The 26760-nt window shown below is 46.3% G+C and overlaps 1 protein-coding gene across 3 annotated transcripts in view; it reads right to left on the reverse strand.

The window, feature by feature from the left end:
• DENND2A (DENN domain containing 2A) overlaps positions 1-26760 on the reverse strand; it is an 88618-nt gene that overhangs the window by 7155 nt on the left and 54703 nt on the right. For 2 of the 3 annotated variants that reach the window (XM_075939756.2, XM_075939755.2), the window contains exons 8-16: positions 25481-25531; positions 23350-23537; positions 22424-22533; positions 22071-22140; positions 21539-21616; positions 20701-20841; positions 11129-11277; positions 1940-2117; positions 828-869 (exon numbers count right to left, since the gene is read on the reverse strand). In XM_075939756.2, coding sequence (XP_075795871.2) covers positions 828-869; positions 1940-2117; positions 11129-11277; positions 20701-20841; positions 21539-21616; positions 22071-22140; positions 22424-22533; positions 23350-23537; positions 25481-25531 — 1007 coding nt within the window. The remainder of the gene's footprint in view (positions 1-827; positions 870-1939; positions 2118-11128; positions 11278-20700; positions 20842-21538; positions 21617-22070; positions 22141-22423; positions 22534-23349; positions 23538-25480; positions 25532-26760) is intronic. The other variant, XM_075939757.2, reaches the window with a different exon arrangement.

The raw sequence follows: 26760 nt of genomic DNA on the forward strand, positions 1-26760 counted from the left end.
AGTTAGTACTGACCAGTGCTTAGAGCAAAGAACAGCAATGAGACTCTAGGGTCAAATTCCAGCTTTGCCTGTGACTCACTCTGTGAGACCAGACAACACACTTAGGGCATGTCTACACCACATTCCTCTTTTGAGATAGGAATGCAAATGCAGACGAACTAAATTGCAAATGAAGCATGGATTTGAATTTCCCATGCTTCATTTGCATAATCATGTCTGGGCGCTATTTCGAAATACCCTATTTCAAAAAAAACGCCATCTAGACGTGGTTATTTAGAAAGAAAACCCTTCTTTTGAAATTACCCTTACTCCTTATAAAATGAGGTTTAAGGGTAATTTCAAAAGAACGGTTTTCTTTCAAAATAACTGCGTCTAGACAGCATTTCTTTTTTTGAAATAGGGTATTTTGAAATAGTGCCCGGATGCGATTATGCAAATGAAGCACGGAAAATTCAAATCCGCGCTTCATTTGCAATTTTGTTCGTCTGCATTTGCATTCCTCTCTCAAAAGAGGAATGCAGTGTAGACATGCCCTTATATAGGCGTGCCTCAGTTTCTCATCTGCTAAAAGGGATATTTCCTACTTTGCAAGGCTTTTGGAAGGTTTAATGTTTGTAAAGTACTTTGAGAATCTGTGAGATGCTACCTAAGCACAAAGTACTTTGACATTGCTATTAAACTGCACCAGCCATCAACTCCTGCCTCCTAGCCTGTGAGAAGGCAGGTGTCCCAGCCCAGCCAGACAAGCAAAATAAACAATTACAAGGCAAGGCAAGAGGAAACAGGAAGTGGGAAGAAAGAACCCCATATGGGACAGTTGTACTCACCTGTCTGAGGAACCGGTTATTAACTAGGTCAACCACAAGGACCTACCAAGGAAAGAATGGGGAATTGTTATTTTCTGTCACCAGAGATTATCCCAGATCTTCCCTGCTCTCCAGAAAAGCTTCAGCCCTCTCACAGATCCATGACAGCAAGAGGAAATATAAAACACTGGCCAACAGCTGGGCCCCTGTTGTGGTTTTCTGACCACATAGCCACAAGCCACAAAATGACAGTTTGAATGAAAGAAGCTGTCCTTCATTCACCCTCTTGCCTTCACCTCTCCCTTACGTATCTCAAACCTTAGACTAGAACACAGTCAGATCAATTGTTTAAGCAAAAATCCGTACAAAGAAGCCATAGGCTATTTTACATAGCCAAGGATGAGTAAGTGACCAAAATAATACAGGGATTTATCGTGAACTTTTATTTGGTATTGACTTTGTCCCACAAAACAAAGTAAAGCAACTTTTTAAAAACATTTAAACACATCATACATTAAAAACTCACTGCCACAGGAATATTGGAAGCAGTTGCTTACTATGACTCTGCAAGTATCAGATCTGTATGAACAGTGTTGACAGTTATAGAGCCGGTATGAAGTGGGAAGGAAAACAGGGTCACTGATCTAAGTTTGTCTTTAAAACAGGGGTTCTCAAACTTGTGATACCGTGACCCCCCCCCTCAGTTGCTCGCGACCTCCCCTCTGCATTGCTGCAACCACCCTTTCAGTTGCTTGCGACCCCCCTCTAAGTTGCTTGGGACCCACAGTTTGAGAAACGCTGCTTTAAAAGATTATTTCCTTTAACACTCTACCACCATGAGGGCCACGAAAGGGCAGATGGCGATAGTCCATCAGTAGGGCTCCAAATGGCCATCCTGAACTGGAGTCTAGCACCTACAAGCCCTAGTGACAGACCGCACTCCATTGTACTGTACAAACACAGAGCAAAAACACAGTCCCTGCTCCAAGGAGCTTGTAATCTAAGTATAAGGCAAGAGACAGCAAATTGATACTGTCAGTCAGATAGAGGATCTGGGTCTGGATTCACTGCCGCTATCCCAGACAAGAACAATTCACACCTGACCAACTTGGTAATTGACTCTGAATGCTCACCTCTTCCACTGGTAGCTCCTTGAGGCGAGGCAGCGAGCTGGTGAGCAGGCCAATCAGGAAGGGGGTTGGTGAGCACACAATGTCAATCATGGAAGGTGGCAGCACAGGGATGTAGGTGTGCTGCCAGGTGAAGGGGTAGAGAAGAGCCACCATGGCATGGCAACACTTCGACAGGGTGCTAGAAGACAACACAAAGCACCAGCAGTTAAGGGGCAAGACTCCGCACTTGCTGAAAATCAGGCCCCTTTTCAGGTGTCTCACATTGGGCACCCATGGTCGGTAGCCATTTCCAGAACTCTAGTCCCCATGTTTTATTTCCTGGTCTAACAACACATGGAACAGGGGCAGGGTTAGAAAAAGCCATTCCTCTGTCACTTGGCCAGGGGGAGTTTTCCACTGCCTCCAGAGGCTGTGCCGCAGTGTGCGCTGGGCATAGACACTGAGAACTGGCCAGCTGTTCAATTTTGCTTTCTTCAGAGAACAGAGATACAGTCTTGAAGGCACAACAAGTGCTGATACTTAATTCTCACCCTGTCCCATGACACTCTGAACTAACAACATCATCTCTTTCTGACACTTGGCATATACCTCCGCCAAGGGCGGCCCTAGACTAGCTGCCAGCAACTGGCGCCCTAGGCAAACCATGCAATCGGCACCCCAACCTCCAAACCCCTCAATGATATCGTGCCACCATTTGGCGCCCCATTTAACTTGACACCCTAGGTGACCGCCTAGTTCGCCTATATGGACGGGCCGCTCCTGACCTCCACAAAGAACAAGGCTGCAGGGGGGAAAGATTATCAATGCACATATGATTAACTGTTCAGAGAAAACGAAAATGGCTAAATACTCAATAGAAAGTAGGCTAAAATACTACACTGCCAGACAGGCCCTGCATTGGACAGGGCCTCAAAAGGCTAGGGAAACCCAAGAGGAAGGTGGGGAAGGGACTAGATTGTGAGTATGTCTACAATGAAATTGTGAGGTGGGATTGTCTCTGGAGTAGGCATATCTGAGTTGCCTTTAGCTAGCTTGATCAAAACTAGCTTCAGCAATAAGAGCAGGATAACCATGGCAACTGGGCATCGGCATAGGCTGGCTTCCTGAATGCAAGCCTGACTAGGACTCAGAGCACGTGTTCAAGTGACCGGCCATGCTGCTGCAGCAACACTGCTATTGCTACTCCAGTCAGCTTTGCTCTAAATCTAGGTAGATGCCTACAGTGCAGAAATTACACCTCCTGATTGCAGTTCAGACACACCCTGAAGGGCTGGGGTAGAGGGTAGAAAGCTAATGCTTTTCTTGCTCACATGCTCCCAGCCGCTCTGCTGAAAGTTCCTTTGCTCATGACTTCCAAGAAGGTTTGGCCAGAGGACCCTTGCGAGCGCTGGAAGGAGAGGTGGGTGGGGCGTGCGGTCAGTTTCCCGGGGCTATGCAAAGCACACTGCAGGATATTGGTTACTCATCTGTTCTGGGTTTGGAAGGGTTTGTGTATGTCAGGGGATGGGGAGGCCCGCCATAACATGCTGTGTACATAACGTCATCTCGGTTTTACTAGCATCCAGCACTTGAAAGAATGGGGGAAGGGAGAACAGGCTAGTCTGGCCTGAAGGAATCACATGGCAAGGAAAGCTCTCACAGCTGGCTTGTGTTAAACTCCACAGGGGGAATTTACAGTGAGAAATGTGGTCCTGGCAGCTGTTGCTGGCTTGTAATGAGAGAGAGGAAGAGGGAGAGAAAGAGAAGGGGGCTGCAGCCTTGTGCTCATTCAGAAAGGCAGGCCTGATTTTTTTGCTCCAGTTAAGTCTGGCAAATTTGAGTCTCCACAGCATGACACTAGAGCAGGCTTAGGATACTATCATGGCTGGGCTATCGATTTGGCTGCTTTTCACTGGATACATTCAGTTGGCAGAGTGTGACCTGTTGTCGTGACATCACTGAGAGCAAGTGAAGAAATGCTCTGAGCAGTTTATATGGAGGCATGTGCCAGCCAGAGGATAAGTGACATTTGATCCCTGAGCAGAGAGAGGAATCCATTTAACACTTCAGTTGAAAATGGGGGATAATGGTACTGTCCTTCTTTGTAAAGCGGTTTTTGTTACTCTTTTAGGCTTTACCTCTGACTCTCACCAATGAAGTGCATACATTACAGAATTACTTCCACATGGAGAGAGGTTCTCTTTATAAAAGAGGCCCAGATTTTCACTTCCTTGCTTAAAGGGACACTCTCAACTTGATTTGTTTCTTATTGACAACTGTAAAAAAAAATTGACATTTCTGACGGAGTGCCCTTTAAATACAGTCTTCTGGATTTGTAAAAGGTCCTTTAAGAAAGGGCAGAAGACTTTACTCCTCAGCTGATGTTTAGAAGAGTGCAGGAACCTAACCAATAAAGCATGTTCCCGCCCCCTTCTCCCTCTCTTGCACATTCCAGCCAGCTGCCCCTTCACCTCCTTTTCACTTTGCTTCTGCTGTCACTCACAAGTCCCCTTTTGCAGGGCCTGCACCAACCACGAAGAGTGATACTAACTCTCCACAAAGTCCTGTCAATTGCGCAAGGCAAACAACGTGAAAAATAAACATTCTTTGTTCACGTTCATTTATGCAGGCTTGTATCAAGAGTATGCCTGCCATTATAAATGGGAACATCAGGCTACGTCCCTTTAAAAATCTCTCCCTTAAGAAGATGATGCTTTTCTTCACACATTTTTGTGGCCAACATTATCAGAGACTGGAAAGCCACCGGGCGGAAAGGGTGTTCTCCTCCTCCTCTATTTCCTAGCATATTTTTCACCTTCCCAATTTTATAACCTGTGGAAAGAACAGTAGTGTTTGTGCGGAAGCACTGACACCAATTGTCAGTAATGTTGTGGGATTATTCTGAGGTTATCATTGAAGTCCCTTTTTCTTTGAGTTGGGATGCAGGGTGGAAAGAGCAGAAGTTACATTTTTGTCATGAACCAACCTCTGTCTCCTTCACTTTCAGAGCACAGACAGCTTTTCCATCCAGAGATAGGAACTGATTTGAAAGGTTGGCCTTTGTGGAATTAATTGAACTGACTGGTCTGGTTCCAGACAGCTCTAAAGAAGAACACAGAGCAGTCAAAACACTGTTCTACATGGGGGCTAGTGGGAAAATTAAAGATTTTGTTCTCCACCAGCATTACAGTGACTCTCCATTCCCTTCTCCCCTAGTGCAAGTCATAGGGTATGTCTACACTACAGAGGGTTTTTTTTAGAAAAATGGCCATTTAAAAAAAAAAAACCTTCAATTACATCCACACTGCAATTGAATTCTTCCGAAATAAAAATTGAAAGAATAGAGGGGGTTTTCCTACATTGGTAAACCTCCTTCTACGAGGAAGAAGCCTTTTTCTGAAAGAGCTCTTTCGGCAAAAGGCATGTGTGGACGGGGAAGAGGGAGTTCTTTTGAAAGAAGAGGAGAGAGAAAAGGCACAAGTGCCTTGGTGGCCACTCCATCCATAGTAATCACAGCTGAAATGCGAGATAGTGTGGACGCCATTCAGTGTGGATGCTATCTTTCGATGCACTTTTGTACGTGGACACTCTCTTTCGGAAGAAGTTTTTCCAGAAGATCTCTTCCGGAAAAGCTTCTTCCCAAAGAAGCTTGCAGACTAGACATAGTCATAGTGGAATACAGAGGGGTATGTGACAGAGGAAGTGGGAGGAAACATGCCTGGGAGGACAGCTGGTGGAAGTCACAGACTTGATTGAACTGGTTATGACAGAAAAAAAGTGAAGTTATATGCTGTGACTGTACAAGAAACAAAGAAGGTTTCCCTCCTTTTCACCATAGCATCACTGAAGTCCTAGTGACCAAAACCATCCCAGGTTAATCCTGGTCATGGGTCCTCAGCATGGAACATTCCTCCCATTGCACAATTCTCAGTCTAGGTTGTGGATTAGATTGCTTAGCCTCAGATCCACCAGCATCCAGGAATGCAAAGAAGTTGATTAGGGGAGTGGCAGGGTGGGGGGAGAATACAAATGCAAATGTGTCTCCTCTGCTTGTGTTTCAGCCAATGTTGCTTGCAGTGGTTCTGGATGCAGTTGTGGAACTTGAGCTTTTATACTGCAAAATGGAAGCTTTAGAATGACTAAAATCTAGTAGAAAGTCACAGGTCCATTATTTGTGGAGACCATCAATGCCTCCCTTTGGCATGGCAGATTAGTGGCATGTCATGCTGAAATGTTTTTTAGGTATAGGTTGAACCTCTCTAGCACACTCAGGGCCTGACTGGTGTTGAACCAGAGAATGTGCCAAACCACCAGTGGTCAACATTGTCTAGCAACTTTACCAACACTTCCACTGTTTACTGGGCTCTTGGAAGCCATTAGAGCTAAATAACAGCACAGATCATTTAGGACAGGTGGCTGTAAAATTTTATGGACTGCGGGAAACTTAGCTACACCCATGATAAGTGGTCATCTGGCTAACTAAAATCATGCTGGACTTCAGATGTTGCCAGACCAGAGTGTGCCAGACTAGAGAGGTTCAACCAATCCTATCAGTTATCATCTGTGCTCTAATGTTCTCCTTCAGGTTAAGCTCAGGGAGAAGAGGGAAAAGCAACTCTAGGGTGCTAAGATGGCCTGAGATCTGATCAGTCTGATTTTAGACCTGGGTACAACATGAAGCATGCACTGCTCTTATTGGTGTGTCCTCTCCTACTGGTGATGACCCAAATCAAGTGTCCATGCTGATTCTTTTAAACTGTCTTTAGTACTATTGACCACAAAGCCTTGCTGACACCACTACAGTCCCCAGCAGGGATAGAACTTGTGCTAGGATAGTCTGTCCCATGAAGACTAGCGCTGCCTACTGCTCAACTCACTGGGTTACATGGCAACGCCCTTTGAGAGAGTGAAAGGTATGATTATATACAAAGACTTGAGAGAGTGGTCCCAAACAAGTGTGTGGGAGGAAATCCTGTGACTAGTTTTTTAAGGACACAGAGCCTGACGTCTAGCAGAGAGAGTAGGGCAAGGCTCCTCTCTGCCCCAGCCAACTGGGGTGAGCTGAAAGAAGGGGGACAACGTAAAAGTTCCATCTTTTCTCATAGCAGAGTGGACAGTAGGAGACACTGAGGAAAGCTGAGGAGTCCTGCAGACCACAAAATCTGACAGAGAGACCTGCTCCAGCAAGGAGAGCTGGCAAGGCCCCTAGAAGAGATGAAAGGGCAGAACTGATTCATACAGCCAGTTCCAAGGAGATTCCAGCTTAAGGAAGGGCTGAAAAGAGGCAACTCTGAGAACAAACTTAGAAGGGTTGTTGGACCAAAAGCTGTTTTCTGGAATGAAGAGTCTCCTGAAGGAAGGAGCCAGAGATGATAAGCTGGCAGCGGTGGATTTAGGGCAGGGCGAGCGGGGCAGCTGCCCCGGGCCCCACGCTTCCCGAGGCCCCTCGCATGCGCTGTGGCACCACGGCGCATGCGCCATGTCAAAGGAGGGGCCCCGCGAAATTTCGCTGCCCGGGGCCCCGCGGCACTCTCATCCGCCCCTGCTAGCTGGACTAAGCCCAAGGCAACAAATATCCCTAGATTACCTGAATGAGCTTCTACTTGTGCTTGTGGTTGTCACTAATACATGAGACCTTTGCAAGGAGATGGCTCTTTGATTAAAAAGATCAGTTTGCACTTGCTTATAAACCCAGCTGAAGAGAGGGGATATAGGATGCATCCGTGGTGCCAGACCTGACCAGAAGGGGGCCCATCAGGGCAAGCTCCAGGTCTTTGTCGGACGTTCCCCATTTTCAAAAACTTTGGTCTATCTTAAAGGTAGGTTCCTTAATCTATATTTAGGATCTGGAATAAGTGTTTTGATCTGTAAAGTGCTGAGTACTCAGCAGCTTGCATTCAGGCCAATGGAACTGCCACATTCATAGTAGTTTGGAGAGCTCAGGCCAACTATTTAGCAGCCAGAACTTGGGTTTAAGGAGTCTGAGTGCTGTGTTGTTTGCAAATCTTGGTCTGTAATGCCCAAGACTTCTACTTTGGGACTTTGATTTGAAAATATAATTTCATTATAAAGATAGTCTATCCATTTGTGGCACATAACAGTGCATGAAGTCCTCTACAGGCCTGAGCAAAGCTAGGGAAAAATTATCACAATAGAGCAAGAATTTTGGGGGGTAGTCATTTTCTTGGGTTGAAAGGAAATGTTTATTCTTGTTGCTATGGCAAAGAGAGAGGGAACTAAAAACCAAATTCTCTCTTTTTCCACTGCCAAGCTTAGGACTGACAGATCTTCTAAAAACACTCAATAGCCACTGCAAAGATGGAAAAGACAAAACTATTTCTCTTGCTTTACACTTGTTAGATGTGGTTTTGGCTCAGCTTGAAAACATTTCATAATTCACACCGTACTTGGCAAGAGTCCTTTTTACTTCCTTTCACAGAGACTTCAGATTTTGTAATAATTAAAATATGGAAATAAACAATATGTGTATCATTCCTTCTCTCTTGCTATATAAATATATATATTAATATATAAACACACACCTTGGCACACAAGTACATGTACAGATAAACACAGTGATGACTTTTGCATGATAAATTAGCAGGGTGTGCAATAAATGCAATTTATCACACACTTTTTACCACTTCCCCTGCACTCTGACCATTAATCCATCTCTCCTGGACTCCTACTAGCATTCCAAACCCCTGAGCACTTCCAACAGCTGTCATTTCTACATTTTAAAAATCTATTTTCCAGATGAATGTTTGTTTTCTTCCCTAAAAACATTCAAATCCTACTCCTAATTTCCTCGTCCCCTGACCCACCACAAGTGACAGCCAGCCCTGAATCAATGATAGATTTCAGATCCAATATCTCACACGCCACCAAAGAGCTCTAATCATGTGTGTTAGCAACATGATACACAGTACTTGATTCTTACCCTGGTAGATTCATAGATACTGGACCTTAAAATCTTGATGCTAGTGTATATAATTTTTAGAGGTTTCTGCTAGGAATGTAATAGTATAATCAATTAACTGATTAACCAATAAGCAAAAGCGATTAATGCTATAGATTACGTGCATTCCCCCCCCCTCCCCCCCCGCCCCTTGCCAGTAAATTTTTTAGCTGGCTGGCCAGCAGACCAGCTCAGTCCACACTTTGCGCTGTGGCTCTGCATTTAAAGTGTATTAGGAGGCAGGCAGTCCTGCTCAGGGTATGTCTACACTAACGTCCGTTTTTCCAACAAAACTTGAGGAACATCCACACTGCAATTGTGTTCTTCCGCAAGAAAATCAAAAGAACAGAGGGGGTTTTCTGGCATCGGTAATCCTCATTCTATGAGGAAGAAGCCTTTTTGCTAAATAGCTCTTTTGCAAAAAGGCGTGTGTGGACGGAGAAAGAGGGAGTTCTTTCGGAAGAAGAGGAAAGAGGAAAAAGCACAGGTGCCCTGGTGGCCATTCCATTCATAGCAATCACAGCTTACATGCAAGAGAGTGTCCATTCAGTCTGGATGCTCTCTTTCGAAAAAGCAATCTGTTTTTTCGATTCACTTTTTCAGTGTGGATGCACTCTTTCAGAAGATTTTCCAGAAGATCTCTTCTGAAAAAAGCTTCTTCTGAAAGAAGCCTGTATTCTAGATGCAGCCTCAGTTCTGTCTCGTGCCAAGTCTGAGCTCCTAGACCCTCTCCTGGACAGGGACTGCCCGGGGACTATAGAGTAGTCGACTAACCGATGAGAATTCATGAGGGTTAGTCAACTATTCAATTAACTGATATTTAACATCCCTAGTTTCTACAATTTGTAATACTTTCTCTCTTTTACCAAGGCCTGACTAGTTGGAGTCAGTACTAAGGCACCTGGCTTTACTGACAGAAGAATACCCATAGAAAACATTTTTGCAATATGGTCCATAACACACACATTCTGGATATGTCACATGATGGTGCAATATGATATAAGGGTTTTATTGGAACTCCCTTGGGCTGATCTGCCTAACAATATGCTGATTCCAAACTAATACCAATAAAATCCTTGCAGATTCTCACTGCCTATCATCATATAAAGATTAATCCATGTCTCTGTCCCTAATGAATCCAGCCAGCTGCACTTATCCATAGGGGAGGGAAAACTTCCCAGAAAAAACATTGTCATTATAAAGATTACCCAAGTTATCTGTATTGTTTAGACATGGGAAATATGAGACGGTGAAATGCGGCGTCAGTGCTTCATTTGAAATGTAGGTATTTAACATGCCAAGCGAATGCAACCAAATAGAGCCTTCTCTTGATCCGAAGCAGCCGAAAAGACGCGACAGTGAGGACCTGCTGCCTCTATGCCACAGTCCATTCAGCCTGCCCACAGGTGTGATGAGTTTGTATGAGCCTTATACATTCCTGGATCACTACAGGGCGAGTTGTTCTTTTGCTCCCCAATAAAAGGGGCCTCTCCACTTGCCTTCCCTCCTTCAGTCCCAGGGCTGTAGCCCGGCTGGCTGGGATCTCTGAAAACAGACAGCTTGGGGGTATTGTACGTTGCTGAAACCTGATCATGCTCAGAAGCGTCATTACTCATCTGTAGCTTTTCCGTCACCGAGCTTTGAGAACTCTCCTCTCTGAATCCTCAAGTGCTTAAGGCCTGGATGGCTGCCAGGCCCCAGCTGCATAAAATCTTAAAGAGACCCGGACCCGTGCTGAACTTGTGGGAGTGAATCAGTTTAAACACCAAACCGCAAGAACCAATATTAAAAAAATAGCCAACAGAATCTGAAACCCTCAGTGAAAGGGCTAGGAGATACCACGGTTCCTCCCTCCCTGGGGCTTGGTTCCGTGTGTGCCAAAACAGGGAACATCACACCCCTCCCAAGCAACAGGAGCGGTTCTGCTTTCTTACTGCAAGGGGCTCTGGCTCGGTGAGATTCTGAGCAAAGGGAACTTGGTTTCCATTGTGCACTAGAGGAAGTTCAGTTTTTTCATGCTCTGGAGCTGGGCTGAGGAGTTTGGATTTCTCTCAGCATTTCCAGTGGAGGCCTGGAGCACTTCATTAGCGCGCCTGCCTTTTGGGGGCACTGGCAGGACTTGCATTGAATGAGAAGCTGGGAAATAAACGAGGAGAACAAAAGAACACAGGGATCCTGGCACTCCTTTCCCAGTCTCTCTTTAGCTCACATTTTGTTCAAGAGAACGCACGAGACAGCTGTGTGGTGGGTACCTGAGTTTGTCTGCTATAAAGATCACTCTTCTCTCTAGAAGCAGGGAGGCAAACACTCGGCTCAGGTGCCGGACGCTGAGAGTGGAGAACAAGGACTCAAAATCAACATGCTCAAGTCTCGAGTCCAGAGGCCGCCGCAGCTCAATTACCTGCCAGAAGGAAAAAGAGTACAAGTCCTGGCCTCACTCAGTGCACTGAGTCGCAAGGGGCCAGACTCCCCCAGGACATGAACCAGGAACCCTCTCAGCCAGAAGAAACAGTATTGCTGCTTGAGCTAAAGGGGACCTGATGTTAGGGAATGGCAAGCCTTCAGATTTAGTCTTTCCACAGGCTCCACAAACATGTCCTGGAGACGAAGCTGAAAGCCAGAACTTGGCTTCCTCTTCCCCCAGGAGCAGTGAAGGGTAGGAGGCTTGTGACAGCTGGCTATCATAGACTGATAGGTCTCCCCTGTGAGGTTCAGCTGACAGGGCTAATAACAAGTAGAACCAGGAGTTCAATTGAGGCAAGAGCCTATATTCCTGCAGCCACAGGACCAGCTCAGATTTAACTCTCCAGGGGTTCTACCTAGAGTTCAGGGTACAAAACATATCAGAAGGACAGAACAGGTCATGCTGGTGGGGGAATGGCATTATACGTGAAAGAAAATGTAGAATCAAATGAAGTAAAAATCTTAAATGAGCCAAAATGTTCCACAGAATCTCTATGGATAGTAATTCAATGCTCCAATAATAAGAATATAACAGTAAGGATATATTATCGACCACCTGACCCAGACAATGATAGTCACTATGAAATGCTAAGGGAGATTAGAGAGGTTATCAATTTAAAAATATGCAGTAATAGAGGGGGATTTCAACTATCCCCGTATTGACTGGGTACACGTCACCTCAGGATGGGATGCAGAGATAAAATTTCTTGATACCTTAAATAACTGCTTCTTGGAGCAGCTGGTTCTGGAACCCACAAGGGGAGAGACTATTCCTGATTTAGTCCTAAGTGGAGCACAGAATCTGGTTCAAGAGGTAAATATAACTGGAAATAGTGATCATGATGTAATAAAATTGAACATCCCTGTGGTGGGAAAAACACCTCAGCAGCTCAACACTGTGGCATTTAATTTCAGAAAGAGGAACTACACAAAAATGAGGAAATTAGTTAAACAGAAATTAAAAGGCACAGTGACAAAAGTGAAATCTCTGCAAGCTGCATGGAAACTTTTCAAAGACACCGTAATAGAGGCCCAACTTAAATGTATACCCCAAATTTAAAAAACTCAGTAAGAGAACCCAAAAAGTGCCACTGTGGCTTAACAACCAGGTAAAAGAAGCAGTGACAGATAAAAAGACATCTTTTAAAAAGTGGAAGCCAAGTCCTAGTGAGGAAAATAGAAAGGACCATAAACTTTATCAAATTAAGTACAGGCAGGTCCCGGGTTATGTACAAGATAGGGACTGTAGGTTTGTTCTTAAGTTGAATCTGTATGTAAGTCGGAACTGGCGTCCAGATTCAGCCGCTGCTGAAACTGATCAGTTTCAACAGCGGCTGAATCTGGACACCAGTTCCGACTTACATACAGATTCAACTTAAGAACCCCAGGCGTCCCCAAGTCAGCTGCTGCTGAAACTGATCAGCAGCTGATTCCAGGAAGCCCGGGGCAGAGCAACTCTGCCTCGGGCTTCCTGTAGTCAGCCACTGGTCAGTTTCAGCAGCGGCTGACTTGGGGACGCCTGGGGCAGAGCATCTCAGGTGCTGCTGTGTTGGTCCAGTAGCGCGGCCGCTCCTCGGCACTACTGGACCAACCCAGCAGCACCCCAGCAGCTCTGCCCCAGGCGTCCTGATTCAGTCACTGCTGAAACTGATCAGCAGCGGCTGAATCAGGACTCCTGGGGCAGAGCAGCTGGGGTGCTGCCGGGTTGGTCCAGTAGCGCCAAGGAGCGGTGCTGCGGGACCAACCGGCAGCGCCCCACCTGCTCTACCACAGGCCCCGGACTTTGCTCCACGTCTCCCTGGTCTGCTGGGGGGGGGGCACTAGCTGCGTTCCCCCCCCCAGCAGACCAGGGAGCCGTGGAGCAAAGCGGCGGAGGACCCGGGCCGGACCGCGGCGCTTCCAGATCAGCTGGAAGCACCGCGGGTCCGGCCCCGGGTCCTCCGCCGCTTTGCTCCCCGTCTCCCTGGTCTGCTGGCTCCCCCAGCAGACTAGGGAGACGGGGAGCAGCTTTTCTCGCCCCGGAGGAGGCGGGCGGCGGGACCAGGCGTCCCGCCGCTCCAGTCCTCCGGGGTGAGAAAATCCCCGTTCGTAACTGCGGATCCGACATAAGTCGGATCTGCGTAACTCGGGGACTGCCTGTATAAAAATATAATAAGAAAAGCCAAAAAGGAGTTTGAAGAACAGCTAGCCAAAAACTCAAAAAGTAATAGTAAAATGTTTAAGTACATCAGAAGCAGGAAGCCGGCTAAACAACCAGTGGGGCCCTTGGACAATCAAGATGCTAAAGGAGCCCTCAAAGATTATAGACATAGCGGAGAAGCTAAATGAATTTTTTGCTTCAGTTTGCACAGCTGAGGATATTGGGGATTGATAACTGGTTAAAAGACAGGAAACACAAGGTAGGAATAAACTGTAAGTTTTCTGAGTGGAGAGAGGTAACTAGTGGGGTCCCCCAAGGGTCTGTCCTGGGACCAATCCTATTCAACTTATTTAAAATGATCTAGAGAAAGGGGTAAACAATGAGGTGGCAAAATTTGCAGATGATACCAAACTGCTCAAGATAGTTAAGACCAAACCAGACTGTGAAGAGCTTCAAAAAGATCTCACCCAACAAAGTGATTGGGCAACAAAATGGCAAATGAAATTTAATGTTGATAAATGTAAAGCAATGCACATCAGAAAAAATAATTCCAACCATACATTCAATATGATGGGGCCTAATTTATCTATAACTACTCAAGAGAGAGATCTTGGAGTCATTGTGAATAGTTCTCTGAAAACATCCCCTCGGTGTGCAGCGGCAGTGGAAAAAAGCAAATAGAATGTTAGGAATCATTAAAAAAGGGATCGAGAATAAAACAGAAAATACCTTATTGCCTCTATATAAAACCACGGTACGCCCACATCTTGAATACTGCCTACAGATGTGGTCGCCTCACCTCAAAAAAGATATATTGGCATTGGAAAAGGTTCAGAAAAGGGCAACAAAAATGATTAGGGGGTTGGAATGGGTCCCATATGAAGAGAGATTAAAAAGACTGGGACTTTTCATCTTGAAAAGAAGAGACTGGGGGGGGGGGGATGTGATAGAGGTCTATAAAATCATGACTGGTGTGGAAAAAGTGAATAAGGAAAAGTTATTTACTTATTCCCACAATGTAAGAACTAAGGGTCACCAATGAATTTAATGAAATGAAATTAATAGGCAACAGGTTTAAAACAAACAAAAGGAAGTTTTTCTTCACTCTGCACATAGTCAACCTGTGGAACCCCTTGCCAGAGGATGTGATGAAAGCTAGAAACTTTAACAGGGTTCAAAATAGAGCTAGATAAGTTGATGGAGGTTAGGTCCATCAATGGCTACTAGCCAGGATTGGTGTCCCTAGTCTCTGTTTGTTTGGAAGTGGGTGACAGGGGAGGGATCACATGAGGATTACCTGTTGTGTTCCCTCCCACTGGGGCATCTGGTATTGGCCGCTGTCAGCAGAGAGGATACTGGGTTGGATGGTACTTTGGTCTGACCCAGTACGGCCGTTCTTAAGTTCATTCCAGGTGGGTGCAGAAATCCACTGCAGAGTCTCCCACTGAATTAGGCACAGGAAGCTCCTGCTCTACCTGTATGATGCCCACACAGACGTATATGCTTAGTCACTTGACATGGGGCAGTCCCAGAGAGTGGAATTGTGTTCCCATCAGGAATAGAGTCTGGGCAGCCCGCTGAAGGGTACAGGGGGAAGGATGGAGACAGGTGACGTTTCTAATTGTTTAGTCAGACAGCCAGGATCATTTTTATTAGGAGAATCTGGATGGGAATGAGAAGGGAGCAAGGTCGAATGTGTACACTATCCACTTTGGTACCAGTTACAACACAGACTTCTAGCTATGCAAACAGTCCTCACTGCCATCTATGTATGTCTCCTCAGAGCAGCCCTGTGAGATAGGGCAGGACTATCCTATCCCCATGTTTCAGAAGAGGGCTGAAGCATTAGTGACTCGCTGAAGGTCACACAGGAAGTCTGTGACAGAACAGGGAATTCAAGCCATGTGAGCCACATCCCAGTCCCATGCCTTAACCACTAGACCATCTTTCCTCCTGTGTAGCCAGTTTTAAAGCACCTTGCTCATACTTCCACAGCACATCATATGGCCCACCCTTGACGTTACACTTGGCTCTCATAGGGTATGTCTACACTAGCTCATTAGTTCAAGCTAGGTAGGCAAATGAGGGCAACCGGTGTTGCAAATGAAGCCCGTGATTTAAATATCCCGGGCTTCATTTGCATGTTCCTGGGCGCTGCCATTTTTAAATCCCCCTTAGTCCGAACTGAGGAGTAACAGTTAATTCAAACTAAGGAGTTAATTCGAATTAACATTTAACTGCCGCGTCTAGCTGTGGGGACTAAGGGGGATTTTAAAATGGCGGCGTCCGGGAACATGCAAATGAAGCCTGGGATATTTAAATCCCGGGCTTCATTTGCAACTCCGGTTGCCCTCATTTGCTCACCTAGCTTGAACTAACGAGCTAATGTAGACATACCCATATAGGCTAAGGGCCATATATGCCACTGTGGCAGCTGAAAGGAACTTAAAGAAGGCAAAAAGAGCCCCCTAGGAATAACTGCTGTGCAGTCAAGCTCTCTGGTGTAGGCGGCAGACTGAGGGTGTGGCTGGTTGGGGCATGTCCCACTAAAGATATTCTATCTGGGTCTCCCAGAGCCTTTTCAAGGTCAAGCAAGGCTGTACCCCACATGGTGCTGAATGAGTCAATATGGGCCGGAGTGGCCAGTTAACATACCAGGCTATCTCTGGAAGGAGAGCCAGGCATAAGTGATCAAGAAACCTGAGACTGGGCAGGAACAGGCTGGCTAGCATAAAGAGAGGAAGCCTGTCACAGAAGACGGCTAAATAATCTTTGAAAGGCTCCAATACCTAGGTGATGAAAGCCTGAGTGTAATATTAACATGACAGAATAGGATACGGAGAAAAGGGGAAATTCCTAGGGACTGGAAACATGTGCTTATTGCCTCGGTGAGGGAACCCGGCAAGACGCACACTAGGTCTGAGGCATGCACATCCATTGTCCTGACATCATGTTTGCAAGGGCTGGGAATGGAAAGATGAGTAGCACACTCTGGCTATGTCTACACTGTCCCTCTCTTGTGGAAAATACAAATGAGGAATGTCACCACACTTCATTTGCATAATTAATAAGGCTCATTTTTGTGCAACCCCCCCCCTTGCGCAAGCGCTGTTCTTTCACATTTTTTTCCGAAAGAGAGGGTTTTTGCACAAAAAGGAGCTGTATAGATGGCTCCTTTTTACGCAAAAGCCTCTTGCACAAAAACGGAGCCTAATTAATTATGCAAATGAGATGCAGCGATATTCCACGTTTCACCTCATTTGCATATGTTTTTCTATAAGAGAGAGGCAGTGTAGACATAGCCTTAGAAAGAAATGGGCTCATCTATGGAACATAAAGTGGGTTCAGAAGGCACGGTGCGCCTAACCACCGATAGGCACGGCAGCACAAAAAAGCTGCAGAGAGAAAGATGACATGATAGTGAACCTTCCTAGAAATAGAAAAAGCGTGCAACGTGTTATGGAAAGAGGGGCTATTGTATAAAGTGGCAACTGCAGGTACTGTTGGAAGACAATAGGGCTGGCCTTACCATGAGGCAAACTGAGGCGGCTGCCTCAAGTGCCAGACTGTGTGTGGGGGGGTGTCATTAGGACCCAGAGTGTAGAAAATTGTGTCTGCTGCTGGTGCATATGTATTCTCTCTGCTCTAGATGCATAAAGATGGTGGAGTGCCATGAAAGCAGTAGAACAGGAAGAAGGCAGAATTGAGACCTTTCAAAGTTTTGGCCCAAGCGAGGGGACATAGGGGCATCATTTGAGCTCCCCACCTCAGGTGCCAAAATGTGGGCCGGCCCTGGAAGACAATACAAATGGATAAGGGATTTCCTACACAAAGAACTATGCAGGTCTGGTTAGGGAAAGCCTTTTCCACTGTGTATTCCATTACAAATAAAGCACCATGGGGGACTGTCATCATCCCAGCTCTTTTACACTTAGGGTGTGTGTCTTTGCAAAGGAAACCGAGTGCAGGAACAGGCATCACTTTATTTCCCAATAACCGTGCCATATGGATGAAGGGCAGACACCTTGGATGTGCCACCAAAAGAATCAGTGATGCACTTTAGGGGAGTACAGAATGAGGCAACAGATGGGGCTTTGAGTTCTCCATTGACTAAACTAAATGAATGATCTGCACCAGGTGCAAGATTCAGAAATGATAGAAATAGGTGACCAGCAGATGAACACAGTGGAAAAGGACAAATTCTTAGGTGCGATGTTTGATAACAAGCCCACCTGGAGGGACCTGTGACGCAGTGCGCTTCCTCCACTTGCCCTGAAGGGGTTAACATAGGCCAGATGGGCCAATTGACAGACTGGACTGCAGACCAAGGGACATGTCAGCGGAGAGGAAAACGCTAATGAAGGGAAGCTCACCTGTGCAGGAACAGGCAGGAAGGGGGTGCTGCCGGGAAGAGGGCTTCAGTCACTCTCCCTGGGACAAGGGAGAGAAAGAGATTTAGATCCCAGAGGAAGGTTTTGTTTAGCAGACTCAGTGGAAAGGGGTTTGGCCAGATGGGCAGAGAATGAAAGCTTGGGAGAGGCAACGTAGGAAGCAGACCAAGAGAGAGTTAGGAAGATTTGGGCGCTACAGACCTTAGCTGCTAGAGACAGAGCCCCTGGACTGGAACCCAGAGTAAAGGATGGACTTGAGTTCCTTTACCAGCTGTTGCATTAGTAGTCCAATCTGGTGGTCTTCAGGACCATCCAGGACTATCTATCCCGGTCACTGAGGGAGTAACTTAGCCAGGGCAGTGGACTTCTGGCTGCTGGAGAAGGCTGTGATGGAACTCAGAAGAGGAGGACTGATGTGACTTTGGCCACGGATGCAAGCCATGAAGACTGAGGAGCAGGAGAAGGGCCATATTGTGAGAGACCAAGATGCCAGACTGAGAAATCATGAGATGTCAGGCTGACAGAGCTAATCCCCAGACCGGACAGGAGGAGGAGCCCCTCGCAGAGAGTCGTGAACCCCACAACAGGACTATATTGGAAACATTATAGATAAGTGCAAGGGAAGAATCAACTTACTAAGGAAATGGTGAGACTGTTATACAGAATGCTAAATCAGACCTATTATTGAGTATGGCTACTAGGCCTTTAGGTCAGCATCGAAAACAAATCTGTGAAAACTAGACTGTATCCAAGCACAGACATTGCATATAACATGAGATGCCTTCCTTACCATGCCTTTGTGTCTATGCAGATAGCAGCTAGGGAAATGCCCATCTCTCTCAGAATGAAGCTCCAAGATTCAGCCATTAGGACCAAAGTACTAGGCAATAGTGAAGATAACACTAAGCTAATATATATATTAATTGTTGGGAATTAAGTGCAGACCAAGTAGGACAAAAACTCAAAATTCCTCAGTAAGGCTACGTCTAGACTGTAAGTCTCTTTCGAAAGAAGCTTTTTTGAAAGATACTTTCGAAAAAGTCTCTTTCAAAAAAGAGCATCTAGACTACAACCAGTACTTTCGAAAAAGCAAGCTGCTTTTTCGAAAGAGAGCACCCAGGCCGTCTGGATGCTCTCTTTCGAAAAAGCACAGTTTGTATTACATAGCGCCTTTTTTCAAAAGAGCACTTTCAAAAAAAGGCGTTCTTCCTCGTAAAACGAGGTTTTCTGCGGTCAAAAAAACTGCCGCATTCTTTCAATTTACTTTCGAAAGAAGGCAGCAGCAGTCTAGATGCAGGGGAAGTTTTTTCGAAAAAAGGCCACTTTTTTCAAAAAAACCCTGTAGTCTAGACACGCCCTAAGTAGGCTAAGGAAGTGGATAAAAGATCTTGCTGATAACAAAGACTTTAAAAAAAGGGACACAATCTATAGCTCTGGGAAAATACCCTGTCACCAGAGAACCACCTCCTTGAGATAAACATAGAATTACCTGATGAACCGAGGGAGAAGAATAATTAACATACAAGATGTAACAAATCAGTGTATCTATGCTAAGTAGGGACAATATTGTCAAACTGATGGATGGCTCCAAAGAGAAAGAAATGGATAGAGTGTGAATAGCCTTTTGGGCACTCACATTTGGACTCAAGAAAACCGTAAAACTCACTCATTTTATCTGTAACTGAGCTTTAGAGATACTGCTGACATTAACTTAGGCCCTAGCTTTGTGGCCTGCTGTCACGACTATTCTGTCTGACTCCTTATCAGAGTTGCAGGTGGTACATAATGGCAAGTCTGACAGCAGAAAGGATATACTTAATACTACTGCTAATAACCATAAGGGCACGCCTGCATGTGACCATGGCACGAGTCGTGGCACATGTAGGGACAGCTGGCAATGAACTGGCTGACAAAGAGGCAAAAAATGCTGTTAAGCACAAGCAAGTTCACATGAAGATCGCCCTTAAGCAAACAGGAATTTAAACATTTAATCAAAAATGAATTAAGGGAGGAATGGAAAGAACTGTGGGCACATGATGGAGCCCTGATAGAAGGGCAGGATTTGGACTCTACCATGGAGAGAGTCAGGGCTGGCCTTACCATGAGGCGAACTGAGGCGGCTGCCTCAGGTGCCAGACTAGGACCCAAAGTGTAGAAAATTGTGTCTGCTGCTGGTGCATATGTATTCTCTCTGCAGTACCATCAGAGGAGTAGAACAGGAAGAAGGCAGAATTGAGACCTTTCAAAGTTTTGGCCCAAGCGAGGGGACATAGGGATGTCATTTGAGCTCCCTGCCTCAGGTGTCAAAATGTTGTGGGCCAGCCCTGGAGAAAGTCTTAGGAAGTGCTCAGTGGAGGACAGAGTAGTGGAGAGAGATAAAGGGTGATTGACTGGAGTTTGTATACTTTCACTATGGGAATTTTATTAGGGGAACCAGAGAAGAGCCCTGAGAAATCCTGGGCCCTGAGAAGGGAGTGAGGACAAGGCCTAGACTTGGGGCTGAAGACCTTGTTAGAAAGGCAGTAGATTGTTTCTTTGTGTGACTCTGGTATCTCAGAAGGGAAGAGATTTTAAAGTGACCTGGCTAGAAGAAAGAGTTATTGGAAGAGACAGGCCACCAGTGACCTAGAGCCAAACACAGGGAGTATGAAGGAGTTTTGAAGACACTTGCCCCAAGCTTGGGAACTGAAAATCAAATCCTTTAACTTCTAAACTGTGCACATTCCCAGAACCCTGGCACCACAGGCATAGGCCTGACTTGTTAACCCACCAGGTGCTTGCTGGCCTATCCTATCATCCCATGCTCATTCTGCTCTGGTTTTGTCCTTACTTCAGTCCCTGAGCCTGGGAGAAAGTTCTTGACTGTGATAGTCCGTCCCAGCGCAGGGAAAGGAGCCTCCATGACACTTCTCATGAGGGGCTGCACCAAAGCTGGGGAAATCCCACGTCTTTTCTCAACCTCATCCAAGATCTGGAAGAAACAACATGAAACCACAGATGTATAAACAGGAGAGAAGAAGAGAGAATAGAACAGAAAGGCATTTACATTCCCTCCTTAATTGGGGAGGGATAGCTCAGTGGTTTGAGCATTGGCCTGCTAAATCCAAAATTATGAGTTCAATCCTTGCAGTGGTCATTTGGGGCAAAAATTTGTCAAGGAAGGTACTTGGTCCTGCTGTGAAGGCAGGGGATTGGACTTGATGACTTTTCAAGGTCCCTTCCAGTTCTAGCAGATAGGCAATCTCATTTAATTTAACCTAGTATATGTGGAGGCCACCAACATGCAGTATGGTATTATGACGGAGTGAGAGATACTAGCATAGAAACCTTGGGTGATACCCTAGCTCCATTCAAGTAAATGGGAAAACTCCCATTGACTTTAGTAGCACCAGGATTTCACCTTTACCTTGGACTTTCTTTGCTCTAGTACTTTTATTAAAGGGACAAGCCAATGTTTGCTGGTCCATATTTCTATGTAGTTTTCTTTGGAAATAATACAATTGCAAAGTGTGTGTAATTAGCGTGTGCTCCTTCTCCCAACACTATTTACAAGTCCCTCAAGTCTGAGCCCTTCACTTAACTCAACCTCATTCTTCTTTTTGTTTTGTTCTTCATTTTGTTTCCCTTCTGCCCACAGCCCGGGTTCTCTCCTCCTTTCCCCCGCTCACCTTCGAAAAGAGGTTGAAGCATCCAAGGCGGCTCACGATGCAGTAAACTTCGGGGAGACGCTTCCCTTTCCCACTGGGCTTTCAAGAGAGAAACACAAATGTACCCAAAACAAGGTAGTTAGTACAACAGAGGCAGAGAGCAAGCGACTGTATTCTCTGCACCTGCTGCTGTGCTTGGGACCGGATCGCTCCTGGACTGGCTGGTGAAACAAGGGGAACTTCCATTGTGCAAGCAAACACTAGTATGAGAGTGAGGGGGGTAGCCAAGGGCCCTGTGGGGAGGGTTGGGGGGCATAAGGGCCCTTTGGGACCAGCCGGGGGAGTGTATTTTGGAGTGAGGTTATGGATTCTGAAGAGGAACCTTAAACTGAGCAACCTAGTGCTAGAGAGCCCCCTCTGCCATGCCTTTTCTGCTTCACTAAATAGAACATCCGAAGCCTCCCCCTTTCCAGTTAGTGCCAGAAATACAAACACCACAGAGGGTGGCTTCCCCCTATGGACCCTGTTAGGGAACAGAATGGTGAATAATTACCAGTAGCCTTCTGCAATATCCAAACCGTCTACTCCCATCCTCACCAGTCAGGACAAAGGAGAAGGTCTCGCTGCAGTAGGAAGACCAGAGAACAGAAGAAAACTTGTCACATTAGGAATCAGACTGTACACAATCCCACGCTGCTGCCATCCAGAGAACACTTTACTCTTTTCATATCTGATATCTCCACCTTTCCCCTCTCATCCTCTCCAGTCTGTTCCCTTCTGGACTCTCCAGGAGAGTCTCTGTCCCCACTGGGTTTCTCTCTCTCTGCCTTCACAGTTCCCATGGTGAAGTGAATTGTACCTACAAACCCAGTGCTTATGGGGGGGGGAGAGGAGGGCACCTCCTACCTGGCAAATTGGTAGATGGGTGCCCAGTCCTTAGCATCAGGAAAGCAAAACTGGGGAATGGCTTTCAACTGATCCTCTGCCTCTCGCATGAATTTAAAGGAACGCTCGAGCTAATGGAGAAAAGGAGAGAATGTTTTCAATTAGTCACGTGCAGATGGAACAGCTTCAAATATCTGTCCTGTGATAAATGAAGAGTTGGTGACAGAGACTAAGCTTCTGCCTGGAAGATATTAACATTGCTGCTCTGCTAGCTCACCTGACCTTCGGATTCTCCCCAGAATTCCCTTCACACCCACCCCACTAAACCCTACTTTCACATTTGTTTGTCCCTGCTGGGTCTCACTTCCCTCCTGTGAAACAGCTAAGAGCTTGGCAAAGGGAGGAGGCTATCCATGTGGGGACACGTGTGCAGGATAAGGCCTGCAGCAGACTCCTGTTACCCCATGCTGGAAAATGCATGGCCACGTGTTTTTATTGGGTCCTGCTTTTCATGCCTCATCCCAAGAAAGACCTATTGGAAATAACTTTGCTCTCCCTGCAGTGACAGTTTTTGGCACCCTGAGAATAAGAATCAGTGGCCTTCTGTAGCAATACCAAGTTGCTTCCCTTTTTTTGTGGAGGAAGACTTTTCACATGCTTTCTCCTAGGGCAGTGGAGGATCAAATTAGCTGCTCCATCTGCATTCGAGAACATCATGAAGTTCAAGGAGGGCAGGGCAACCTCCAAATCCTCCATCCTATTGAGCAAGGGCACAGCAGGGGGTTAACTTGCACTACATTATGGCTAAGGCGAGAGCTCTAACTTCCTTGAGGGTCTCCTGTTTAGCCATAAATCCTGCAGCATGCTAGCCAGGAGGGTGACGGATTCCACATGGGGACGAACAGCCTAAACGATGAACTGCTACACCAGTAGGCCTGGCACCAAACCTTTAATGGAAACTGCTGGGTGACTTCTGGGACATATGCAGCCCCAGCCTGTTTCTTGTGCAGTGATACCACGACGAAGTATTCAAACAGCTGCCTCTCTTGGTACTCGATCAAGTCCCGCTCCAAGGTTTGGTACCGGGGGGCTTGCTTCAGGCGGGACTTCACATGCACGAGCCGCTGGCTGTGAGCTACAACGAGAGAACCATTTGACACTGGAATTGGCACAGAGCTCCCGCCAGGCTTTGGAAAGACCTACTGGGAGCTCCCTGTGACTGTAGAGCATTTCTGTTTCCAAGGGCTGAGTGAGAGGCAGAAACATTTGGAAGCTGCGCTCTACAGTTTCCAAGGGACAGCTGTAATGGCTGAGGCAGAATGTAATCCAAGCATTGGCGTAGCACTGGCCAAAAGGCCATGGAAGGAGCGGACAAATTTGCAGGGGTCCAAATTGTAGCCCATGGGGTCTAGGTGGCACAGTGCTTTAATGGGCAGGCCTTTCAGCTGGAGAGACCCCCACTGAATTCTGGGGGTGGGAGGCTATCAGGTGAAAGAGAGAGTTGCTGGGGTCATCAGTGTCCTGTGACTGATGGACAGAACACTGGCAGCAGCTGAAGCCCAGAACGAGAGTCGCTGGGGAAAGTGCAGGTCAGAACATGGTCAGGCAGAGAAATGCCCCAGATATAGAGGGGTGATGTGGGAAGCTATAGGCTAGAAGTGAAATGCATTGGCAGAAGGATGAGAGAAAACAGTTGTCTGGTGCCAGCCCATACTAGGCCTGAAGCTAATCAGAGCTCAAATTACTTTTATCTTTTAAAACAAGGAAAAATAGCAAAACTGATCAGCAGCCTGAGGCTGCCACAAGGTACAAACTATGGGACAATAAACACTCCATTTGGGAAAGTCATAAATTGCCACCCACTGGGGAGAGACCAGACAAGATTCCCTTGGAACTTTTCCCCTTGCAGTTTTATAGCGAGGTTCAAAGTAAATCTCCAAAAGTCCCCCATCCTTCCCCCCACAAAAGAAGGAAAGTGGCAATGAACCGCGGGATGAGAGTGCAGAACACTTCGTAGCCAGGCACCCTGTGCTGCTGGGTGGCATAGTGATGTCCCCACGTTTGACAGAGTCAACAGTCCATGATGCTGTACTGGAGCTGATCAGCGCTGAATAAAGTGAATGGAAACCAGAGCTCCGCCCAGGAAGCGGCAGCCCCTTGGAGACTCATGTGAATGTCTTGGGCCAGATCCTTGGCCCCTCATTTGGCTGCTTTGTGTTGCTCATAGATTCTAGCTGAACACAACTTAGAGCAGCCCTAAGTTACAGGAAATGAAACAATGTCTGGACAGGACATGAGGGGACTGGAAATACAACTTACAATCACCTTTACTCCCCATCCCACATGCACTTATCAGGGCCTGGCTACAGATGGGGTTAAGGCCGCTTATTGTCTAAGGCTAAGCCTACACGGCCACTTTACTGCGCTGCAACATTGTGGCTCAGGGGTGTGAAAAAAAACACCCCCCAAGCACAGCAAGTTACAGCGCTGTAAAGCGCCAGTGTAAATGGATTCTCAGTGCTTTTAGCTACTCCCATCATGGAGATAGTTTACATAAAGCAATGGGGGATCTCTCTCCCAGCACTCTTGCCATGGCCATACTTTCACTTTAAAGCGCTTTAATTTTAGAATGTAGAATAGTGATAGAAATGTAGCCATATTAGTGGACAACAACTTAGGCAGGGATTCCCAAAAAGCACTGGCCTAAACCTGCTCCCCCTGAAGGTAAAGGCAAGCAATTGTGCAACACGCCCTTTGGACTATGCTCATGTTGACACAATTGTCATTCTGCCTCTGACATCCTTCTTCACAAGCTTGTGATGTTTTACTTAACAAAATCTCCCCTGAATAGCCTCAGTGTCCAAGACAACCCCCACAACAGTCAGTTCAGAAACTCCCATTGACTTCCCTAGGAGTTGTTTTGGGCTCTCATGTGGCTCAAAATGAGCTTTTCCTGTGGTTCTGTGGTCTTTGATTTCTCTCTTTTCAAAGTGGAAATGATTCTCTTCTCAGGGGAATCACGTGCAAGTTTATGAGTAACCATCTCTTGTGCATGTGGGGAAGGCAGACTTGTCTTACCTTTCAGTTTCTCTTCAGTGTCACTATCCGATTCACTGTTCTCATCTGTAGCTGCCAGGAAACATGGAATAAAGACTGTCTAAAAATAGTGCACTTCTTATGGATGGCAGAATAAAACCAGGCTTAGCCACTTCTAGAGGCAGAATATATTGCACACAAAGGCTCTTTCTTCCCGGGGGTGCTCATAATAATGGAGTCTTAGCTCACTATTTCTGATACTGTTCTGTCCATTAGAGGGCATTCAGAAAAGAGCGATAATAGCAATTATCTGTATGAGCAGAAGGAAAAATCCAGAGCGTTTCAACTTTCATTCAGTTGATTGTATGGATGTAACTGAGCACAACATTTGGATCTAACATGCTTATCTTGGCTACACAGAAACTTAATGGACAAGAGGAACAGTTAATTTCAGATCATATGTGTGATCCATCCTGTCCAGTATCCTGCCTTCAAAAGAATCCAGATCCAGATGCCTTAGATCAGGGGTGGGGAACCTAAGGCCTGGGGCCCAGATGCAGCCTGTACCCGGCCTGAGGCTTGGGTCTCCCCCACAGTACTGGGGAGCCCACGCTGGTGAGGGGTGGGTTTTGGGGTTGTTTTTTGTTTGTTTGTTTCTCACTTGTGTGCAGCCGCGGACTGATTTTATTGTGGATCAGTGACCACACCCAAAAAAGGTTCCCCACCCCTGCCTTAGAGGAAGGTGCAAGAAACCTCCCTCCTCCCATGGGGAATAATATGCCCCCATTAAGGTCTCCTCCTAATTCTTACAAGAGATTGTTATATCTACTACATATTTGAGAGAGTCTGTCTGTCTGTCTATCCACCCATCCATCTCTTTGTTCAAGAACTCCTCCTAAGCAGTAAGAGGTAGGACCACCAAATTTGGTCTACATCTTCCTCTTATCATAACTTACAGCAAGATAAGGGTTTGGTTGTGCCAGGAAAAATGGGATTGTGTCTCAGACAACCATACAGAAAAGAGACACACTCACCAGGCAGGGGAAAAGGGGCTGACTGGGGGTGCCCTCCACCTCATCCAGGACTGCCCCAGCCGTGAGCCTTCCACCCTCCAGGCACTTTATTCATACGGGAACATTGCTGATTGTTCCCCTTCATCAGGAAACAAGGGGAAAGTACATAGTTTGCTGCATTTCCCCATCTAGTCCTTCCACACTGAACTTGACAAAGCATTAGAAAACACACTGCACATCCCCAGCAGAACAAGCAAACCAGGCAGAACTCTCAAAAAGACTCAGCAGCAATATGCTTCAGCCATTGTT

This window comes from Pelodiscus sinensis, chromosome 1, assembly GCF_052426305.1.
Source record: "Pelodiscus sinensis isolate ZL-2025 chromosome 1, ASM5242630v1, whole genome shotgun sequence".
Lineage (NCBI taxonomy): Eukaryota > Metazoa > Chordata > Testudines > Trionychidae > Pelodiscus > Pelodiscus sinensis.